Source organism: Netta rufina (assembly GCF_964035555.1).
Source record: "Netta rufina genome assembly, chromosome: 3".
NCBI classification, from domain to species: Eukaryota; Metazoa; Chordata; class Aves; order Anseriformes; family Anatidae; genus Netta; species Netta rufina.
The window spans coordinates 13,208,601-13,231,320 of NC_140125.1; the positions used below are offsets into that span (position 1 = coordinate 13,208,601).

The 22,720-nt window shown below is 54.1% G+C and overlaps 2 protein-coding genes across 13 annotated transcripts in view; both read right to left on the minus strand.

Moving 5' to 3' along the window:
- Positions 1 to 5,023: 5,023 nt before the first annotated feature.
- OTX1 (orthodenticle homeobox 1) lies at positions 5,024 to 7,206 on the minus strand (the record flags this gene model as incomplete). Its single annotated transcript, XM_084284131.1, has 3 exons — positions 5,024 to 5,776; positions 6,510 to 6,661; positions 7,110 to 7,206. The coding sequence occupies 3 exons, from the start codon at positions 7,204 to 7,206 to the stop codon at positions 5,024 to 5,026; spliced, it is 1,002 nt and encodes a 333-aa protein (XP_084140257.1).
- Positions 7,207 to 10,640: 3,434 nt separating this feature from the next.
- EHBP1 (EH domain binding protein 1) overlaps positions 10,641 to 22,720 on the minus strand; it is a 207,850-nt gene continuing 195,770 nt past the window's right edge. For all 12 annotated transcript variants that reach the window (XM_084284614.1, XM_084284613.1, XM_084284611.1 and 9 more), the window contains 4 exons: positions 17,431 to 17,530; positions 16,197 to 16,270; positions 10,889 to 11,003; positions 10,641 to 10,786 (listed from right to left, as the gene is read on the minus strand). In XM_084284614.1, coding sequence (XP_084140740.1) covers positions 10,696 to 10,786; positions 10,889 to 11,003; positions 16,197 to 16,270; positions 17,431 to 17,530 — 380 coding nt within the window. In that variant the 3' untranslated portion in view covers positions 10,641 to 10,695. The remainder of the gene's footprint in view (positions 10,787 to 10,888; positions 11,004 to 16,196; positions 16,271 to 17,430; positions 17,531 to 22,720) is intronic.

The following is a 22,720-nucleotide window of genomic DNA, read 5'->3' on the forward strand; positions in this document are numbered from 1 at the left end:
ACAGCCCTCTTCTTGCACCGTGGAGATGCTCTCTGGTCAGACCATTACGGCGTTTTATTGCTGGGGTGCTGCTGCAGGAGAGGTGCAGATATCAGGAGAGAGCTCCCGTCAGTATCACTCCCCATCCTTGGATTCACGTCCGTGGGCTCGATGCCACATCACAGGCTTCCCACGCCACACCGCCAGGGCTGCCGTGCTGCCACCAGATAGGTTTGCAAATGGGTTTGCGAGGAGCACGCATGCAAAAACGGCACAGCCGGGCAGGTCTGCAGAGCCCGGAGTGTGTGGGACGAGGGCTTTTGGTGAGCTCCCCCTGGAGAGGGGCAAAAATCACCCAAACAAAACCCTTGGACTCGAGGTGGCCTCGCAGGGCTTTGTTCTCCAGCCTGCCCACCCCTGCCCTTGCCCCGCAGAGCTTCAGGCACCACAGGGCAGCCACGTCCCCTCCTCAGCCTGTGCGACACCAGCAAGCCCCTCTGCTGGCGGGTGCTGAGCCAGCTGTGGGTGCTGGGATGACCCGGTGAAGGGGTGCAGGGCATGAGGCATGCCGTGGCCACCTCCACACGGGGACAACACCGAGCTGGGGATGAAATTCAGCGTGTCCAGCCGTGGTGTCTTCGCCCCCACATCCCAGCACTCCTTTCAGAGGGAACCATGCCCTGAAGTGAGGCTGCTGCTCTGTCAAGGCTCCTTCACCATCTGCAGGAGTGAGGGGAAGGATTTGGGGGTTTCTTGCTTCCACCTCCCAGGACCGTGCCACCCTCCCTGCCCTGATGCTCGGGGACGGGACACGCACGCCTTCCCCCGTGCACCCAGCTCCACGCCCAGCGTTCGCCGCATCGCGCGGAGCCAGCTCGCTGTGAGTCAAAGGAAAGCAATGACTCACGGGGCCGCAGCTCTTCCCAAGGCCAAGTATTTCATGCACTTCGCAGGCACGCTAGCCCGTGTTATGAAATAACCTCTATCTGTGGCACACTTTGATATGTCCCGTATGGAAACACGGGGCTGGGGTTGCCGTCGCGCACCGGTCACTGGCAGAAGCACCAAGGTGTGTGGGTCACTGTGCTCACAGTGCTGCTCCCCTCGTCCTGAGAAAGCAAAAACGCCTTCCCCGCGTTAAACGCCGAAAACCTGGCTGGCTCCCTGCTGGCATCAGCCCAGGCTTGTGGTGCTGGAGGTGTGTTTTAATTAAAAGGTTAACAAAAATATAGTTTCGCTTTGGCCGTTGCTGCAGAAGGGGGCTCACGGGCGGGCTTGGCCCCAACTCCCAGAACAAAATGAGGAGAAGGTCCCTGTCCCTTTTCCCTGGCTTGGGGTGGCATTTGGGACACCAGTGTGAGGTTTCCATCTCTGTTTTTTTTCTCCCTGTGCCCGTCTCACCCCGTTTGTCCTCTCCCCACAGGGGTCAGGAGGCAGCGGCTCGCTGCACGTCGTGCACCTGGGGCTGGTGTGACCATGTGTGGACCACCTCGGCTGTCAAAGCACGGCAGGAGAAACCTCACGGAAAGCCCTGCAGAGAACTTCCAGCCTGGACCAGGAGGTGAAGGAGACCTACCAAAGAGCCCTGACTTTGTGTCTGTGTCCTTGCCTGGATTGCCCCATGTATCTTCATGAAGGACGATGTGGTGGCTTCACAAGACATTAAAAACAGGAGAACTGTGGCTCCCTGCCTATGGTGTGACACTGAGTGGTTTGGGTTGGTTTCACCGAGCACATCATAAAACTTGTCGGGAGAAATTCTGGCGGCCTGGCCGCATTATATGTTTTAGCAATCTTCACTCGGAAGCAGATTTGAATTTCCACTTCAGGCTCTGAAAACCGCTCCATTGAGATACCAGCAGATAACATCTCCACTCAGGATGCCTCTGTGAAAGAGCAGCCTTTCACAGTCGGCAGCATTTTTCTAAGAATGCTCTCAATTTTCATATCTAGCTGTATCATCTCAGCTGAATAACCATTATTTTGCCTTAAAAAAAAAAAAAAAGAGAGACACGGAGCCTCTTAAGCATCATCCTGTCGGAGTCCAGATCCTAATCTGCCTCCCCTAACCGCGACCTGCCACATCCCCGCGGGGTTTTTGGGGTGGTTAAATGCGAGGTGGGCACGGCCGCAAGGCTTCATCCCACCCCCGGGTCCCTGCACGCATCTGTGCCTTGTGCCCGGTCCTGGCCGTCCTCTCCAAATTGGGTCTTGGCCTGAAAAAAAAAATAGAAAAAAATGTATATTTGTGTGCCCGGCGCTGCGCGGGCGCCGAGGTGCAGCCGCCCGGCTGAACCGCAGCCACGCTCCTGTCAGCACAAGTGGCGGTCTGCGCGAGGGATTAATCTGACACCAGACAGCGATGCTTAATCCTCCGGTATATCATAATCTATTTACTTTGCATGCTAAGAGGATTTCAGCTTAAAAATATACAGGAAGTGATACTAGAAAATGTACATAGGATCCAGAATGCCGGTTCCTAAAATCTCTCTTTTTTACCCTAAAAAACAAAAAGCTTTCCCTGGGGAAGCCCTGGCTGCCTGCAGTGGCAGGGCCCGGGGCTGGGCAGCACCGGGACAGGGCAGCCCGGTGGCACCGTGCATCCCCGGCCGGGAGGGAGCTGCACCGGGGCTGCTGCCTGGGAAATCCAGCCCGGGGTTGGGACCGATGTGGGATTTCCACCACACACTCAGCGCCACCCGAATTAGCAGCCGCTGGGTAACCTGGAGGTCAGCGCGGGGCTGGGGGGGACACCCGTGGGCACCCCGCACCCCACAGCACGCGCTGGTGCCCGGCTGTGATCACTGTGTGGTTTTGGGGCAGGAGCTGGGATGTGGGATGCGGGCAGCTTCAGGGCAATAAGGCGACCAAGGCTACCAAACACCGGGCTCCGGGCTGGCACACGGCTTCAGCTTGCACCACGAGGGATGGAGCAACTTTTTGGGGTGTAAAATGGGAGGTTTGGGGTTTGGGAAGTGCAGCGCAGGGGCACCAAGCACCACCAGCCAAAGAGCTCCTCACCGGCACGTAGGCATTATTTTGGACACACCGGGTGGCACAGGACGCTCGGTGCCCACGTCACCTGTGGGTGACACCTCCACCTGCATGCCCTAGGGTGGATGGACCCAAAATGTCCAAACCGTCCCCAAAACATCCATGCATAGCATGTCAGCGCCTTCGCCTTGGCGCCTTCCCCCCACACCCTCCCCCCGGGGATGGGGGCATGGTGGGGTCCCGGCTGCCCCGGACACTAATACAAGACCACAGGGAGCAGGACTGAGATCTGGGGGGGGATGTCCTAAAATCTCCCTCTAAAAAAAAAAAACCAAACCAGCGTGGAAATGCCCCAAACACCTCGACAAAGGGGCAAGGAGCAGCAGCACCGGCTGTCCCCTCACCCCGGCCCCCAGCAGCTGCGGGGAGAGGCTGGAAAATAAACGGGGGTGAGGGAGGGCAGGGGGGGCAGGCGAGCAGTGACCCCAACCCCGAGTCCCAACGAAACGCAGCCGGTGCTGGACACGGGGGGGATCGCCGGGAGCCGGGGCTGAAGCCGCGGTGCCGAGCATCTCTGGAGCACCTGCAGCTCTGCCTGTACGTCTGTCTGCGTGTCCGTGTGTCCGGGGGGACACTCATGGCCCCCCATACCCCCCGCAGGCCTGCCCCTGGGTCCCAGTGTGCTGGGTTTGGGCATTTCGGGCAGTGAAACCCCATCCCTCAACCCCAACCCCAACCCCAACCCCAACCCCAACCCCATCCCCATCCCGCACAAGCGAGTGCAGTGCAGCCCGGCTGGGGGGCAGTAAGTGGGAAACCAATTAACGGCGGTAATTAAAGGATCCCAGAGCCCACAGCTGCAGAGGGGGCGGGGGGAGCCCCCTCACACCCCGTCCTTGCACCTCGGTCCTGCCGGGACCCTCCTGGGGGAAGAGGAGGCACGGGGAGGAAGGACGGGGCAGCAGCGGCTGCCTTGCGCTGGGCTTTGTTTGGGGACACGGGGGGGTCCCAAAACCAGACAGGGACGTGGGTGGGGGGGACATTAAAGGCTCAGGACCCCCCACCCCGTGCCCATGGGGCGAGCTGCCAGGGGGCAAACAAAAACCCAACCCCTCCCAACACACGGCCCCGACGCAGAGCTGCTGCCCCCCCCCCTCCCCAAAACACCACAACCACAGCAATCAAAACCCAAAGCCGTTTTGTCTTTTTTTTTTTTTCCTCCAGTTTTCCTTTTTATTATTTTTTTAAATTTTTTCAAAAAGTTTGTCTTTTTTTGGTCTGCGGGTCGCGGATCAGCCGAGCAGCCCTTCCCACCCCCCTCCTCTTCCTCCTCCTCCTCCTCTTCCTCCCCTGTGCCCCCCCGGCTGCTGCCCCCCGCCCCGGGACGAGGCTGGACCCCAGCCCCACGCGGACAGACGGACGGACGGACAGAGGACGCGGCCCCCCTGCTGCCCGGGGATGGGGTAGGGGCCAGAATCACCTTTTTTTTTTGGGGGGGGCGGGGGCGAAAAAAAATAAAAAATAAAAATAAAATTTAATAATAATAAAAAAAAATAGCTTAAAGTTTCGTTTTTTCGTGTTAGGCTCGTGATAAGACGCCAACCCGAGAGCGCCAACTAAAAACGAGGACGGTCCCTGCAACGGAGCCGAGTATCTACAGCGAGCCCGGCGCGCCCGGGGCGAGGGACCCCGCACAGGGGGCACCGAGGGACCCCCAGCCGGGGGGCAGGAGCCAGCCCGGGCCCCGGGGAGGCAGCAGGCGTTGAGTTTCTATTCTTTTTTTTTTTTTTTTCTTCCTCCTTTTTTTTTTTTGTAATTTTTAGTTATTTTTGTTAAAAGTCCTCTTCTTCTTCTTCTTCTGTTCCGTTTAAAAAAATAATAATTATAATAAACCCGCCGGAGGGGTGCGGGAAGCAAATAAATATCAGTCAGGAGAGACGGGGGGGCCCCTCGGCACCGCGGGGCTCGCCGAGAGGGGGGAAAAGGACGAGACGGAGCCGCGGCCCCGCGGGACGCCCGGGGCCAGGGGTCCGAGGCGGGGGGCGACCCCTCACAAGACCTGGAAGCGCCAGGACGCCTGGTCCTTGTAGTCGAGGCAGTCGGGGGAGTTGAAGTTGAGCTTCCAGGAGGCGGCGGCGGCGGGCTCCTTGTAGTCCAGGCAGTCGGAGGAGTTGAAGGGCAGCGCGGTGCCGCCGTAGCCCTGGTGGTGGTGGTGGTGGTGGTGATGGTGGTGGCCCGAGCTCTGGCTCAGCGGGTGGTGGTGGTGGTGGCCCGGCACCGAGGAGGGCCCCATGGGGCTGAGCTGGTGGGGGTGGTGGTGGGAGTGCATGGGGGCCAGGTAGGAGCTGCAATCCACACCCCCGAAATAGGACGAGGAGGGCGGCGCGGGGTAGCCCTGCCCGTACCCCCCGCCTTGGCCGTAGGACACCGGGTAGCTGGCGGAGGCGGCAGGGCCGGCGCGTTGCATGCAGGAGGCGCCGGCCGGCGGCAGGGGCTCGGGCACCGTCACCCCCGCCGGGGCAGCGCCGGGAGAGATGGAGGCCGGGCTCCAGATGGACGAGGCCGGGGTGCTGAGGGAGGCCGGGGCGCCGCCGGCCGCCGCTGCCGCCGAGGAGGCCGAGCTGGAGGAGGAGGAGGAGGCCGAGGAGCTGGAGGCGGCCGCCGGCGGCGTGAACTGCCCGCTGCTCTCCGAGCCCGAGCTCTCGCGGGCCGGGGACGACTTCTTCTTGGCCGGGCGGCTCTTGGCCCCGCCGCCGCTCTGCTGCTGCTGCCGGCACTTGGCGCGGCGGTTCTTGAACCAGACCTGGAGGGGAAACGGGGGGGCTGTGAGCAGGGGGGCGAGGAGGGGACAAGCAGGGGGACCTCCGGTGCCCTCGCTCGTCCCCCGTCCCCTCTTTGCCCTGAGCACACCCGGCCCCGCAGCCGACCTCACGCCAAGCACCCGCACCCTGCCACTACACCGCACACCCCCATGCCCCAAAAATCACTCTGTGCACACCCCAACAGGTGTCTGGCCACCCCATGTAACCCCCCAAAAAATGAGGCCAACAGCAGGTGGCCGGGAATGGGGCGTCCTGCCTGGCGCTTCCCGCAGACAAAGTTCACAGGGTGTGCGCCCGAGTTTCTCTTGCCAGTTTGTAAGCCCGGCTTGTGCCCCTCAGCCAAAAGACCTCCGTCCCCCCACACCTGGGGCAGGGGGAAGGATCCTGCCCACACATCCCACCCCACCGAACATCCCTCCCCGGGGAGCAGCACGCTGAGCCTGGTGGGGTGCGCCCGAGAGAGCACGCGGGCTGCTAACCCCAGGCAGGAGGCAGGGCGTAAATTAAATTCAAGATTTAAAATATATAGAAATAAGGTAAATAAGGTGAATATTTGTGTATTTTAAAGCCCCTTCGCCCGGACAGCACCACGGCAGGACAGCCAAGCAGCCAGGAGCCCACGCGCGACCCGAGGCAGTGGCGCTGAGCGCGGCGGCGAGCTCAGGGCCGGCCGATCCGGGGCGCCCCCCGCAGCCCCCCTCTCCCCGCGGGTACCTGGACTCGAGACTCGGGCAGGTTGATCTTGAGGGCGACTTCCTCCCGCATGAAGATGTCGGGGTAGCGGGTCTTGGCGAAAAGCGCCTCCAGCACGTCCAGCTGCGAGCGGGTGAAGGTGGTGCGCTCCCGCCGCTGCTTCCGCGGGGTGGCTGGGGGCAAGCACCGCCACGACCCGGTCAGCGCCGACCCCCTGCGTGCACCGGACCCCCCGTGCACGCCAGGAGCCCCAACCCTCCCGGGAAGGGGCCTGGGAATCGCCCCCCAGTTCTGTCCCACCACCACCCCACAACACAGCTCCCAGCCCCGGGAGCGCTGCCCGATGGGGCCGGATCCCGTCCCGCTGCGGGCAGGGCGAGCGGCGAAACGCTGGGGAAGGGTCGGGCTCAGCCCCGGCGGGGGGCACGGGGAGATTTCGTTGTGGGGAAATAAAATTATTGTTAGTAGTCATAGCTCTTATTTTTTTTTTTTTTAAAGGACTGATTAAAATTAAAAATCCCCACTGGAGCAAACGAAATCTTGGGGACGGGGTGGGAGGAAGGCGGCTGCCGAAGGTGCCGCCAGCCTGGGGCGCGCGGAGGGGGCTCGGGGGGGACTCACCCGGGTACCCCACGGAGGGGTGCAGCAGGTCCATGGCCGGGCCCGTCAGCCCCAGCCCGTTCATGCCGTAGGGGGGCTGTTTGAGGTAAGACATCATGCTAAAAGCCGGGCGGGTTCCCTCCAACGTCCCGCGGGGAGAAAAAAAGAATGTAAAAACGGGAATCAAAAGAGCAAAAATTAAAAAAAAAAAAAAAAAAAAGACGAGGAAAAAAAAAAATAATAAAACACAACAAAAAATAAAAAACCGCAAACGAATGCGTGGAGTCGGGGGGGGATTAAAAAAGCCCCAAAAATGACCAAACGAAAAAGCACTCGGGCGAGGGGGAGACGGGCGCTGAGCGCCGCCGAGGCCGGGGCGGGCGCCGGCTCCGTCCCTGGGTCCCGGCCGGTCCCGTGCGGGTCCCCGCGGGGTGCCCGGGCTGGGGGGCTCCGGGCTGGGTCCCCCCGGGCCGGGGGTCGCCGCTCGCAGGCTGGGGGCTGCAGGGGGGGGTCCCGGCGGCGCCGGGCGAGGCCGCAGCTCCTGGGGAGAGAGCAGAGAGCGGCGTCAGGGGCCGCGCAGCCCGGCTCGGGGCTCCTCGGGATGGGGAGAGATAAAGCAATTATTTAGCGGGGTAATTGGATTAGGAACCCGAAGGAGGGAGCGGAGGAGGGAAGGATAATTAAGTGAAAAGCGAGCGGCCGGGGACGTTTTAATTGGAAGCGGCCGAGAGTTGGGAAAAGAAGGGAGGGAAAAGGGGAGAGGGGAGCGGGAGCCCGAGCGGGCGGCGGGGAGGGAGGGGGGGGGCCGGGGGGGCCGGGCCGGGGTCTCCCCGCGGAGCCCCGGGGGGGGCGGCAGAGGCCGGGACCCCCCGGGCCGCAGGTGGGGCCGGCGCCGGGCGAAGGCGAGGAGCCGGGACGGGGCTGGGGGGAATTAAAGCGGGGCCGCCCCCCCCGGCACCCCCCGCCCCCCGACGGCTCCGGGGCCGCGGCCGCGGAGGGGCCGTCGGGGGCTGCGCGCAGGGCGGGGAGGAAGAGGAGGAGGAGGAGGAGGAGGAGGGGGGGGGGGAGGAAGGAGAGGGGGGGTCACCGCGGGGGGGGGGGGAGGTCGGGTGGGGTGGGGGGGGGGGGGGGAGAGGCGGGTTTGGGGGGGCGATGCCCGGGGCCTCGCAGCCCCCGGCCGGCTCGGGGGGCCGCGGCGCCCCGCGTTACCTGGCGGCCGGGCCGCGCTGTCGGGGCGCCGGAGCCGCGGCCCTGCGGAGGATGCAGCCCCTGCCCGCCGCCCTAGCCTTGTATGTGCGCGCAAAGCGAGTGCGTAACCAGCCCGGCGCCAATCCCCGGCCGCTCCCCGCCTGACTGACAGCAGCCCGGGCAATGGCAGAGCAGGGCGACGGCCCCCCCCCGCCCCCCCAAATCAGCCCCCCCCCCCCCCCCCCCCCCCCCCAACCTTCCCAGCTCCGCGCTCCCCCGCGCACCCGCACCGCGCCCCGGCCCCTGCCCCCGGGCAGCGCCGGGCTCTGCGCGCCCCTTCCGCACCTTTCCCCCCCCCCTTTCTCCCTTTCTCACCTTCCTCCCCCCTCCCTCACCTTCCTCCCCCCTTCCTCCTCCTCCTCCCGTCCCTCCGAGCCCCCCCCGGGCCGCCCGCGGAAAGTTTTCGCCCCCCGCGCAGCTCCTGGCACCGGGGGAAGGAGGCGCGGGGGGGGGGGACCCGCGGGGATCCCAAACTTTTTGGGTTTCGAAGGCAAAAAGCCAGCCCAGAGCCGCGGCACCGCCGGGCCGCCGCTCCTCCGGGCGGGACGGGGCCGGCGGGGAGCGAGGGGGGAGTCGGGGGGGGATGGTTTTGGGTTTTTTTATTTTGGGGGGGGGTCCCCAAACGCAGCCCCGCTCGCTGCGGGGGAGCCGCTGATGCGCAAAGGCGCTGACCGCCGGCCACGGACAAGTCGCGCTCCTCCTGCTGCTCCCACCCCCGGTTTTCTTTTTTTCTTTTTTAACATTATTTTTATTTTTTCCTTTTTTTTTTTCCCGTCCTTTTTATTTTTATTTTTTTTACTTTTTTCCTTTTCCCGGGCCGAGCCCCCGAAAGCTCATTGAAGGGGTCGGGGGGGGGGGTCCGGGCAGGTTCCTCCGAGCCCCGCTCGCCCCCCGAAGGCACCGGCACCTCGCCCCGCAACAAAGGCGCCGCGGCCCATTCACAGAAAGAAAAGGCAGGAGGAGGAGGAGGAGGAGGAGGAGGAGAGGAGGAGGAAGGCCCGGGGGGGGGGCACTGCCCCCCTCTCCCACCCCCCGGCCCCGTTTTGCCCCGCTCCCGCCGGGGCCGTTCCCAGTCCCGGCCCGGCCGCGCTCCCCTCGCCGCCCCCTCCCCACCCCTGGCCCCGCCGCCGCCCCCGGCCTGGGGGGGTCCCCGCGCCCCCCCCCGGCTCCCCCCGGCCCCCAAATCCGTCCCGGAGCCCCCCGGAGCCCCCTCCCGCCGCGCCCAGGTGAGCCGGGGAAGGGCAGGGGCCGAGGGGGGGCAGCGCGGGGAGGGAGGGGAGGGAACGGGATGGGGGGGTCCTGAGCCGCCCCCCCCCCAGCTTTGGGGCCGCGTTTTTGGGGAGGGCCCCGCGGCCCCGGCCCGCTCCGCGCATCCTCCGCGGCTTGGCAGCCCCGGCTCCTTCCCACTTTTTTATTTATTTATTTTATTTTCATCATTTTTTATTTTTTACTTTTTTTTTTGGGGTGGGAGCGGGCTGCACCCTGCACCGGGGGGCTCCCCCCTTCCTCCTTCCCCCCACCACCCCCCCCTCCCCAAATAAAGGGCCGCAGCGTCCCGGCCGCGCACCGACCCCAGCGGGACCTTCCCCGCCGGGAGCAGCCCGGAAACTTTTTTTGGGTTTTTTATTCCTTTTATTGATTTTATTTTTCCCGGTGCCCCCCCCCGTCCCCGCAGGTAAGGAAGGAGGCGAGCGGCGGTCACGGTAAGAAAGATTCGGCTTTTATTGCAAACTGTGTCACGGCTCGGGGCTGTAATAAATAACCGGGGCGAGCTCCTCCGAGGGACGCGGGACACGCGTGGGGGCACACGCGGGGGCAGGGGGGGGCCGGGGTTTTATCGCCCGGGCGCAATAAATAAAAACGGGGCTGGGGAGGGGACGGGACGGGACGGGACACGGCGGGACACGGGGGCGATGGCACCGGGGGGGCCCGGCCCCGGCGGCGGAGGATGCTGATGGTGGTGGCCGTTCCCCCCCTCCCACCCCCTCCCTCTCTCTCTAAGCCGAGGACGACAAAAAGCCGCGTTCAGCGGGGCCCCCCCGGGGATGGGAACCCAAAAAAAAAAACAAAAAAAAGAAAAAAAAAAAAAAAAGAAAAGGGAAGAAAAAAAAACAAACCCACCCGAAACCCCACAACGGGACGGGGCCCGGCGCAGCCTAGCTCTGGCCTAAGAAAACGGCAAGAAAGAGGAAGAAAAGTTTACAATTTCGTTTTCCAAACCTTTTTTTTTTTTTTTTTTTTTTTTTTTGTGTCCATCCCTCCTCCCTCCCACCTCCCCCCCCCCCCACCCCCCCCTTTTCCCCATAGCCGGCATTTTGAAGCCGTCTGAAAAAGCCGCGCTGCGCCGCGGGCGGGCCGCTCACTGGAGGAGGCATTTCTCTTCCTTCTTGGCCATCTTGCCTTTGTTTTGCTCCAGGGTCCTCTCCAAATGCTCGTCCTCTTCCTCGGCCCTGCGGAGAGAGGCGGCGGGAGGGAGGAGGAGGAGAAGGAGGAGGGTGGGGGGAGGAAGGCGCCCCCCCCCCCCCCCGTCACCTCCCCATCCCCGCACTCACTGCTTCTCCTGGGCGTCCAGGTCCCGCACCAGCGCGTCCCGTTTGTTAACGAGAAGAACGAGTTCGTCCAGCAGCAGCTGCTCTCGCCTCTTCTGCGCCTCGGTCTTTTGCCAGTCTGAGGACAGGGACGACAAAAAAAAAAAAAAAAAAAAAAAAAGAAATAGGAAAAAAAAAAGAAAGAAACCACCGAAGGCAGCGGTGAGCAGCGCGCTGCGCAGGGTCCCCCCCCGGTCCCCCTCCGTGCGCACCTGCTGGGGCAGCGCCGGGCACGGAGTCGGTGGGCAGCCCCCGGCTGCTTCCCCTTTATTTATATTTGACTTTTTTTCTTTTTTTCCCCAATTCGTTTGGTTTCTAACCACCCCCTCCCCACCTCCCGGCGCCGGCCGGGGCCGCGTTTTCCCCGCTAATTCCCGGGGCGCCCTCGGGGGGAGGCAGCCGCTGCTCGCCGGCCCTTTGGGGGACCCCAAAACCGAGGGGACCCCTCGGGGACAGCCCCGGGGCTTCTCCCCCAGCCCGGCTCGGCCCGGCCCGGCTCGGCTCGGCCCCGGGGGCTCGGGCCGTGCGCTGTCAGTCACTCCGCAGCCATCCCCGCCTCCCTCATTACGGAGGTAAACAATGAGAGAGGGAGCAGGAGATGCCGAGGGAGATAGCAGGGCGAGCGAGGAGGGAAAGAGGGCACCGGCTCCGAAATTAAGAGCCGGGAAAAAAAAAAAGGGGAAAAAGAAAAAAAAAAAAAAAAGGAAAAAGGAGCAGCCGCAGCATCGCGCCCCGCTCGGCCGCCCCCGGGGGTACCCGCGGCACCACCCGGCCTCGCCTCCACCACCGAAAAATAACAAAAAAAAATACCAAAAAACCCCGCGGGGCACGGACACGACTTTTTTTTTTTTTTCTTTTTCTTTTTTTTTTAACCCCGGCCCGACTTTTGGGTTAAGTTTCCCCCGTTTCCGTCGAGGAGCTGGAGGAGGCGGTTTTGAGCGCTTTCGGTTAGTCGCAAAACTCTGCTTTTTTGGAGCCGCTCCCTTTCTTTTTTTTTTCCTCTTTTTTTTTTTTCTTTTGGCCTCCCCTCGGCTCCCCACTTTCCTCGGCAGTTTCAGCTCTCAGGAGATCAGATACCGGGCGAGACGTTTCGCTGCTCAGCCCCTCGCTGCTGATTTTCCTGCTATTTTCCCTCCCCCAAAAAGAGGCACTTTTTGTTGGCCAGCCCCGTGGGCTCAACACCACCGCACTCCACGGGACAAAACTGCTTCTGGTTTCTTTTTTTTTTTTTTTTCCCTTTGCTTTCTGCACTCGTTGGTTCCTAGCGGCTGAAATACACCCCGGCAGCAGGAATATGCACCCGGGGCTTCACTCGGTGTCCTGGAAAAGGAGCTGGACGCCCTCCTCTCGGCCAGAAAGTCACCTGGCAGTGGGGCAGGAGGGGAGCAAAGTGTTGGAGCAGGAGCTCGCAGGCGAGCTCGGTGCGTCCAACAAGGCGGCGTTTTGGTTTTGGGGCAGCATCCCTGCGTGCAAAATCCCCCGAGTCCGACTCCTACCTGTTGTGCCTGCCGAGCCCGGGTCGCCCACGCCGCCGGTCCCGCACGGCCACGGCGAGGCACAAACCCCGGCTAACCTGCAGCTCTCCCAGTCGGACTGGTGGAAAAGCCACGCTCCGGACAAAAATGGGATCAGGGCTCCGAGGAGGGCTGCGAGCTCAAAGTATCAGAAGCCCCGAGCCCCCGCACCGCACGCTTTGAGATCGCGGAGTTTGTTAAATTCACGTCGAAAGCAGAAATGTTTTCAATTATTCATCTTCGTTGACTTCATATTGTCTTTTTTTTTTTATTATTATTATTATTTTTTCCTCCCACTGCTTAAACTGATAATTACTCGGAGCAAACGGCCGGCCGGTTCCCATAGAAATGCTTTCATAGAAATGGTCGAAAGTTCTCGTAGTGAAACCTTCAGCCCCGCCACTCTAATAAATAAGCCCGGCACTTTGATGAAAATTAACACTAGTTTTGTAAAGAGCACATTGGGGGATTGCAGTCAAGTCTTATCTTTAGTTCCAGTCAACTAGCAATCCTGAAAGAGTTTGCATCATCATCAGAGCAGGCCATTTGATAGGATTCTGCTGCTGAACCTAATCAATCTATGGAATACTGTGGCTGTGCGGTGTAACAAAGCTAAAATAGATTTACAAATGGGGTTTTAGAGGATAAGCTCCTCCACAGGATTACATATTGATTTTAAATATAAAAAGCTTATCATATAAACCATAACTACAAAAATAGTGAACCTATGCATAAATCCTTTTAGAAGAGCACCCACTTCAAACTATAAGCCAAGAATAAATCAAGATGTACAAAATCCTAAAGAAGATCCATTTCTTGGGCAGAAAATGAACACGCTACCCCAAGGTGTGCAAAAATGAACTTATCTTTTCTAAGGAGGCATTAAATCTCGAATTAAAAAAAAAAAAAAAAAAGAAAGAAAGAAAAGGAGGGGAGGAGGGGGGGGAAGGAGCCAGAGGAAAGGTGGCTGCAAGCGAGGCACCGCTCGGCCACCGCGGGCCTGGGAGAGCCGTGCCTGCGGCAGCCCACTGGCCTTTGGGCGAGCAGGAGGAGCACCTCGCTGCCCACACGTGACCGGGCAAACCCCGTGCCCTCTGTTTTTTGGGGCCTGGCACCCGGGCACGGAGGTCCCTCCTCGGCCGGAGCTCCTGGCTGAAGCCCCCAGCGCTCCGCGGCCCCATGAAGGCAGCGCTCCGCTCGCCCTCCCTCACCTCTGCGGCCGAGCAGGAGGGGAAAAAAAAAAAGAAGAAAAAAAAGAAGTCCGACTCTTTTTATTTTTAATTTTATCCCCCCTTGGTGGCCGTCCTCAGCCTGTTTTAGCAGCTGGATAAGAGGACACCGGCTCCGCATCTCCGCGCCCCGGAGCTCCCGGTGCCTCCGGCCAGCGCTGCCCGCACGCCGCCGGGGCCAGCGCCGAGCCTTTATCTGCCTCCTGCCAGGCTGCTGCCTCTCTTTTTCTTCCTTCTTGTTCTTTTTTTTTTCCCCCCTCCCCGTCATCGGCCAGCTAAGTAAACGGGCTGATGGATTTTTAAACAGCACAGTCACGCGTGGAAGAGTTAGAGCAATTTAGCAAAACAGTAATTATCACCTTTCAAAGGCTTTTTTTTTTTTTAGATATTATTATTTTTTAAGTTCCAGTTTGGGTTGGTGCGTTCTGCCTTACAATCCTTTCTTTTAGACAAACAAACCGACCGGTCCCGTCCTGTTACTTTATTTTCTGTCTCTCTCTCTCTCTCTCTTTCTTCCCTGCCCATACATTTTGGGGTTGGACTCGGTGCCGGCAAAAGTGCGATCCGTCCTTTCAACTCTTTCCCGGAGCCCAACTGCTCATTAGCAATCGGCTAAATGGCCTCTGAGCGCAGAGCCTGTGCTGCTGGGGCAGCCAATTCTTCTGCAGGGAAAGCTCATTGTAAATGGCGTGTTTGCACTTGGCGCTTCCAAAAAAGTGCATCTTTGCACTCAAGCGTATGTCAGACTCGGAAAGCAATACCGCGCTGACACACGCATCTCAGGCAAGGTGTCACCAGCATGTATTTTGACATTTCGCAGTCGTTTTGTTAGGAGAGTTTCTCCTTTAATAGGTTTTTAGGTAAAAGCAGAGAGCTGCTAAAACTTCTAGCGGAATAATAACCTCTTTTAAGGCTTAAAACGCTAAGCACAGACTTTGTTGCACAAATAAAACACAAAACCAAAATTCGCCAGCACCTACGTTTTCTCCCTAAGCTCCTGTTTACCATATCACCAGTAGCAAGAAAAAAAAAAAAAGAAGAAAGAAAAGAAAAGAAAAGAAAAAGGAGAAGAAAAAAAAAGACTTTCCTGGGTTTTGGCATCTCTCTGAACTTGCAAAAAAGAAATTTTAAAAAGAGAGATTTTTGTTCAAGCCAGTACGCGAATGGCACAGGCTGTTAAAGACACTCACAGGCTGCTGCTGAGATATCCCAAGACAGAAGCACGTGTAAGAGGCAATTAAGCATTTAAATTTAAGATTTAAATCCAGTATCTCTCAACTCCTCTTTGGTTTTGGAGTATTTTACGTTTTAAATATTTCATTAGAATGATTCCCAATTAATCTGGCTTGCCTCTGCTGAAAGCAATGCATGTGTTTATGACTCAAGTTTATCCACGAATACAGTGAGGGTAGTTCTTATGCAAAAATATAACCACAGATGGATAGATAGGAAAAAGCTACCTGAAACCTGCTGCTTTTTTTGCTACAAACTTATGCTTCCAGTGAAGTCTCCAAACTAATTAGAATTGATTTATTATGGATCAGGTACCTTATCAGGTGAAGAAAGAAATTACCATGGACAGTCAAAGGGTTAAGAGGTCAATACAGAATAGCAAAATCAATTTGCATTGATTAGACAAAAGGTCCATTTTACAGAGCCCAAAGGATTAACTTTTAAGCAAACATCTTTGAACTATACGACAGCATTTGTGACTGAGAGGTATAAGCAGTACAGCATTATAAAACACTTAAGATATTTAAATAAGAAAATAATGCAAGCAATGGTTTAAGCTATCTGGATGTTTATTTTTTATTATGAATCATCCCTAGGATTATTGTACAATTCACTTGAAAGCCCTATGGAAAGTTTGCAATTGTTTCATTTATCCCGTGTGTCAATCTTCCCATGAGTTTTCATTCAGGTAAGGTGACTAAACTCTGGAGAGTTGCAGAGAATGGAGAAAATAAGTGCAAAGGATTGCACTAATCCTGAGGTTGCCTCTGATGAAATGTTTACTTGGCAAACGTAGTGTTTTGCCACAAAAAAAGACGACGAGACTTTTTTCTTTTTTTTTTTTTTTTTTTTCCCCCAGTGAGATAAACTCATCGTTCATCTCCTACTAAACTTATCCAAAACGCGGTGGTGAGACTTAGCCAACATGCAGAAGTCAGGATTGCCCCTTCCCATCTCTGCGGTACGAAAAGCAGCGCAGTGCCGCAGGACAGCCAGGAGAGTGTTACTGCACCAAAACCAGCGAACCCCTTACCTCCTCATCACTTTCCTCCAAGTTTATTCCAAAGAGACCGTATTTTTTACCGCGTATCTTGGATTTCTTTTTCCCCCCACGATAAAAATTCAGGATGGGATTGGAGATCCCGTGTACCTGTTGCGTGCTATCGGTCAGAGTTACGTAAATGCCAGCATTAATTCCCAGCCAGGCTTTGGCACAGCCTGACAATTTGGCAATTTTGGGCAGCCACCTTCGGCAGCAAGCGCCTTCTTTCCCTCGACACCCAGTGCTGCTCTTACCTTCAATAGCAAGCATTGCTCTCAGCTCCCGGTTCAGCAGTTCGTAGCGCCTTTCTAGGTCATGTTCTTTTTCCCTAGGCAAGTTGCAAAAGTTCATCAATATGTTAATTACTAAATCATTAAACACTTAAAAGAACCTTTAACTTACATTGATTTTAGGACTCGTAACCGACTTTTCTCTTTAACTTTAAGCTACTCCAAACAAATGATACACAAACTTAAAACCTTGCTCAGGTGGCATATTCAGTATCAGGGCCTTTTCATTTTCTCCATCGTCGGCTTTAATTCCGTCAGTTTAACTCTATTGTACTACGGGACATAATTATTTCATATTCATCCTTGGAGCAGCTGTTGTGGAATGTCCTAAGCATAAAACATTCCCCCGGATCTAATGAACAAATTCCAGCATCAGCCTATTCACCAAGATAATATAACGCTGGAAGTATTATCCTACATACATTCTGCCCTAATGAATAATGAAAATTAGACACGGGATTAGAAAGCTTAATATTTTGAGGTAGAATCCTCCGTCAAGTTCAGACACGGCAGGAAATTTGTGAGCACGGACTCTTTCCAAGGAAGTACGCCGGCATCTACACTAGGTGGCACACTGAAAGAAACAGAATCGCTCAACTGAAGGAAGACGGAGGAGAAGCGCCGACGGCAGAGTGCCTCTGCAACCCTTCTCCCTTCCTCTCCCCTGCTAGAGAAAAAAGTTTATTCGTCCTCCCTGTACCTGCCTGGCTTCGCAGGATCGGCGGTACCACCACACCGTGACCGATGCGCTAATATCCCTTCAGCATTCGGCGCTGCTCAGCGAGGGATGCAATTTAGCCTTTCTGCGGAGCCGGTACCGGCTCTAATTTTGCTCTCTCTCAGAATAGTTTTCCCGTGTCACATCTGAGGCACAATACAAATCTCTTTGCCTGTTTCTAAAATGTAATTTTATTCTACTGTAGGGCCTTTGAAAGTGTAACTACGCTTAATATTTCAGATTTTTTTTTTTTTCACAGCTCTGGCTAATCTCGTGTGATTGCACGCTTTCCATTGTCAAGTTGGAGATATGAGAAAAACAAGTTCCTTGAGGTGCTCCACAAATCCCCCACACCACTCGTTTGCGAGGAAACATTTTGAAGTCGGATGGGGAGAAAGCAAAAAGTTTTGCATCTGTCTGCTGGGTCAATATTCCTGTAAATCAGCCTGCTGTTAACTACAGGTAACCATCCGTACTTACAGGAGAGAAAGCTGGTTCATTCGTCTTATTAAGGCGTTCTTCTTATTAACCAGCATGAACCACTCCTGCATCATAGCTTCCTCTTCTTCTGTGTTTCTTCCTGCAAGAGAAGGAATTTCATTACTTAGGTGGCATTTCACAAGTCGAGCCATGTATTTCCATTCAGTTGCTGAAGTGCCCGTCTCTAATATCACTGAACGTTACAAGGCGTGTTCTCAAATGGTAAAAATATCCCAAGACCACAATGCGAGAACTGAAGCCTAATGCTGTTAGCTCCATAAATAAAACTTTGAAAGCAGACACTCTGCGGCGTATGTTTTAGTCTTCTTTACGATGCTGACAGACCCTCCTAAACAAACACCTTTAGAAAGTACCCTATCTTAAATTTTCCTGAAAGAATGCTATTGTTGCTCTGTTCCCAACAAAAAGTCCTGCTGCTGCTGAAAGACACCTGGACATCAGAGGCAGCCAAACACAAAAAGCAACCCTTGTGGGCAAGATCCGCTCTACCCAAGCAAACCCAGGGCGGGCAGGATTACGCGGTGGGGATCGGTGTAGCTGCAGAGGAGATCATAATCCTGAGCCCTTGGCCAAAGTGGCCCCTGCTCAACTTTGCTGAGCCTATGGCCACTTTTCCAGAGCTGCTCCTGTCCTCGCCCACAGGCAAAGTGAGCACCTGGGGTCCAGCTGGCTAAGGAGCTCCCCGTGTGTACATGGTGAAGACTGCACCTTTGCAGTGACCCCCCTTTCTCATCTCTCAGGTTGAGGAGCAAAAATGGCACGGGCCTTGTTGAATTATGAAACTCGCACATTTCTTAGGGTTCAAATTAACCTGGGAAGAAACCTGGAACAGTGGCAAAGGAACACGAGCTGGGACTTCTGAGTACTTCTCCCAGCTTCCACATCGATTCATCAGGAGACAGACCGTGGGCACACCTCTGCATTTAGGCAGCTTGTGCTTACTACAAGGATAACCACCCGTACCTAGCTTGCCAGAGTGCTAAAAGTTAATTCTTTGATATTTGCAAGGCATTTTGAAATCTCTGATGCAAGGTGCTGTACAGTCAGGGAATTGCAGGATCCCTAGGATGTAGTTTCCAGCATTAGAAGCTGGAAAGACACCAGAAAAAATACTGGTTTTCTCTGAGAGAAAGCTTTCAGCTCCTAGACGGGGGCATTTGAAATGCGTGCACGTCCGTGCCTGCTGTGCACACATTCACACCCATGTGCAATGGCAGTGTGCACACACAGACCTGCACAGAGCCACCTCCAGCCAGCCTGCTTTCACCCCATGGCCTCTCCGGGCTTGGAGCATCCCCACGAGGGAAGGAAAATGAGATTAAGGGTGAAGTGGGTCCATTTGGAGTGGAGCTGGTGGGCCCACGTGGCTAGACCAAGGCGCACCATTTGGCACGTTCTCCTTCCAAGCAGGAGGAGCAGTGGCCAGGCTCTGCCCGAGCGATGTGGGGACGAATTTGCCCTGTAGAAACACTGCCCCCAAGACCTCCACTTCTGGTTTCATGCAGAAAAGATTATGCCACACTCGCCCAGCACTTACAATCATATTCTGCAGTTCAGCACTGCCCCGAAGAGGATTAAGACCTATAGGTATAGTTTGCTGTTAAGTTGCAGATCAAAGGAATCACGGAATCGGTCCCAACTAATGGGGTCTGCCTTTAGAAGCAGATGATAATCGATAGCATCAGGCTTTCACTGGCGTGCACCAAGTAGCTGGAATTTATCTGGGGGTGTCAAGTGGGGAGAGATTGGTACTTTATCCTTGCAAAGCGATCCATGTATTTTGTGGCACATGAGATTGCCACGCTGCAGGTGAAAACAAGTTCTCACAGCAGAACTGTATGGCCATGGTAACATTTTCATCAATTTATGGCACCAAATTTATTGTTTCTAGGGGTGGTCTGGGATCTCCAGATACAAGATGCACTCTGAATGCAAGCCCTTGCTGCATTTCATTTTGCAAAGCCTTTAAAAACAGACACACAGGGATGGGACAGAAAAGTTTTGGAGGAGCTCGCCTCATTTCTACCAGCTGAGGATCTGAACTTTCATTTCCTGACATGAAACCTCAGGGGAAGGGCATAAACCTAAGATAAAAACTTTTGTCTCTTAAGACATTCCTCCTAACTAAGTTGGTTGCAATGCATAATGAGAAAAGACGAGAAAAGATGTAGGTAAAGCTCGCAGCCCTTACAGGTGCATTATTTTGGTATTTCTACGCTGCCAGCAAAGCCCACGGAATATCCTCTGACGAGGCTGTTTTAAAGCAAGTTAACAAAGTCTGTATTGTTTTACAGAATTTTTAATCTTTTCGGGTAGCTGTTTTTGTATTCACTTTGGCCCATGTGATGCCCTGACACCGGTCATGTGATAGTGGCTGCGATAGGCACAAATCCCTGGGCAGCAACAAAAGAAGAAAGAGGAAAAAGAAAAAGCTGAGAAAAAGCTTGCAATTTGGAAAAAGGCCAATTGTACCCTGGTGAAGGCCTTTTTGATCAGTGAAATGACACATGTGTGCAATATTAATAGCAGTAGATTGTGATATTTTCTTTTTTTGTTGTTGCTGTTGACCAAGAGCTTTTAAATTCTTGTGCACAGAGCTGAAACAGATTTTTCCCAGGCAAGCTAAATAAAGACGAACTGCCATACGTATAATTTTTAAATAACTGTTTTCAGCAAATCCGGTGCCATTAGCTAATTTACTCCCCCCCCCCAACCCCCCTTCGGTGGAAGGATGCACGCAAAACACTTTCAACAAAGGAAAACTCGGTGTTATTTCAACAGCCGCATTGCAAGCTAAACTCAAGTTTGCACTTTCTAAACCAAAATACACAAAAAAAGCCTTTCCCCCACCTCATTTCACATTTGCACCCTGTGCTGCTGCAGCGGTCGTTTTTGTTTCTGCTTTCCAAGTGTAAAACAAGGATTTCATTTTACTTGCTGCAAAGGTTTGCAAATTAAAATTGGAATAATATCTGTGTTATTCTCCGAAAAGAAAAATACTGTACAGATTATTCAAATGAAGCGAAAAACGTGTTTGAGAACAAATCGATACCTGCATGCAAACCCCTTATCTGAGCCAGGACAAGAGGATGAAAATCTATAAATAGCCCACAGATCTTAAACTTAAATTTTGGTCCATAATACATGCATTACACTATTGTTTTGGATAAAAAACAACAACAACAACAACAACAAAACCCTTTTAAAGCTAGTAAGTTGGACCATTACAAATTAATCCTGACTTTAATAACTGGTTAAAGACCCCTTCAGCTTTATAAGTAACAAAAAATATTAAAGCCTGTGATCACAGCGAGCTTTTCTCATTTCTCCTCTAACCATTTGTTATTTAATCCAATACTAGTAATCCAATTTGTCCATCAGACTTTTAAAGGGCAGAATGCAACTTCCCCAGCTTAGACACTTTTCAAAGTACAATATATTTTTCAAATGAATGCTGGATGTTTCATTTTTTCCCCAACTGTTCCTAGCTCTAATGTATGAGGCAAAAAAGAACAAGATGAACATTGTTCGTACTGATTAAGTAAGAGCTCATTAAAGAGCTGTCAGTGCCGTACTTTGAATATGCATGAAGCATATAATCAGATCTAGTACCGTCACTAGAGGAGAATACGGTAAGTACAAAGGATTGATTTAATTACTTAGAGTGGGCTGTGGTGGTAAAGCAGTCTTGTTAGCGCAAAAAGAAAAGGAGGTTGTATTCTGGCACGGTTAGGGGAAAAAGGCAGTTTTAGCTTCTGCCACAATACTTAATCTCAGGATAAAGCACTTTACATTGTAGCTTAAAATGAAGACTGTCAGTTTTCGAAAAAGACCAGAATTCATCTTATCTTGTTTAACCTCACCTGGTTAACTATCTAGCAGAGCAGATTCGTTCTCTTTAACACGTAATTACGGTTACACCTTTTTATCCCATAGCTCAATAATGACTTCTGAAAGCAGTCTTCAAATAAGGCTGGTTAGCGCCGCAACCATCCTCTGCACGCACAAGGCACGGTAAGAGATTTGAGAAAGGCAGAACCAGAAACTGAGGCGAAACAGTAAGTACACACGTCCTTATGTAAACAGACAATACAGCCTTTGATGTTGTGCTTTATTACTAGATATGTTCTGAGGCGAATTCTGGCAAGGTTTCTCTAATTTAGTTTTTGTCTTTTTTCTTCCTCCGCTCTTCCTTTTTTTTATTTTTTATTTTTTTGTTTTTGTTTTAAATCAATACACTCTGGTTTTATTCTTCCTCTAGGAATCCAGGGGAATTCTCTCACATCAACTCTCAGTGCCATTTTCTAATTTCATTGTCTGGCTTGAGTGGTGAAGGATGCGTGCTCTATTCTTCCCTTCACTTGACATCTACCAGAACCCTCCTCGGCGATTAGGAGCGAGCCCAACACCAAGCCCACACTAGCCCAGGACACTAAATTCTGCCCTCGGATCCAAGAAACTCCCACTGGCTTCAGAAGTGCGGATCCACGCTGCAACAGCTCCTGCGCAGGCTTCAAGCACGGCTGCAGCACGCAGTTTGGTGATTTTGTCCTAGGAAGCCCAAATTTTAATAATAGCCAAACAACCAACAGCCTCCCCTCCCCAACTTTGTTTTCTCCTGGGGTTAATCACACGTATTCAAATCGTATTTTCGTGACTGTGATTCAGTTACAACTTGAGCCAATTTTCATCTTCAGTGCTCAAGAATTACAAGCATGTTTGTATGTTACCAGGTGTTTTTTTTTTTGAGAACAATATGAGGGACTAGCTTATTTTAGTGCTGCACAGTTTCCAGGCAGCCTTTATAAAATACCTTTCCCTTTGCTTTCTCCAGGCTTTACAGATGGATTTCTGTTTGAACTGTAAGCTAATTATTTGTTAAATATTTAAATAACGAGCGTTTGGACAAATGGCTGTCCCGAACTAATTTGAAAGAGCAGGTTTTTTCTTTTTTTGTTTTCCTTTCCTGCTGAAAATACTTCCCAACACACCCCTTGTGATCAGCCAGCTATCAGTACGTGTATGTGCCATTAGATCCATTATTTTTAAGCCTTTCGGGCAGCTAGTCATTAGATAAACCAAATATGGATTAACATAGCAAAACTGTACATCGCTAAGAAAACAGAGAATAAAGTGCTACAAAACACTGTGAATACCACTTAAAAGGAAGAAAAAGCAGCAACATGCAGGGACAAGATTAGTTTACAGTGTAAATGGATGAACACAGTAACTCCTCTACACTTTATACCATCGTAAATCTGTCAAGATA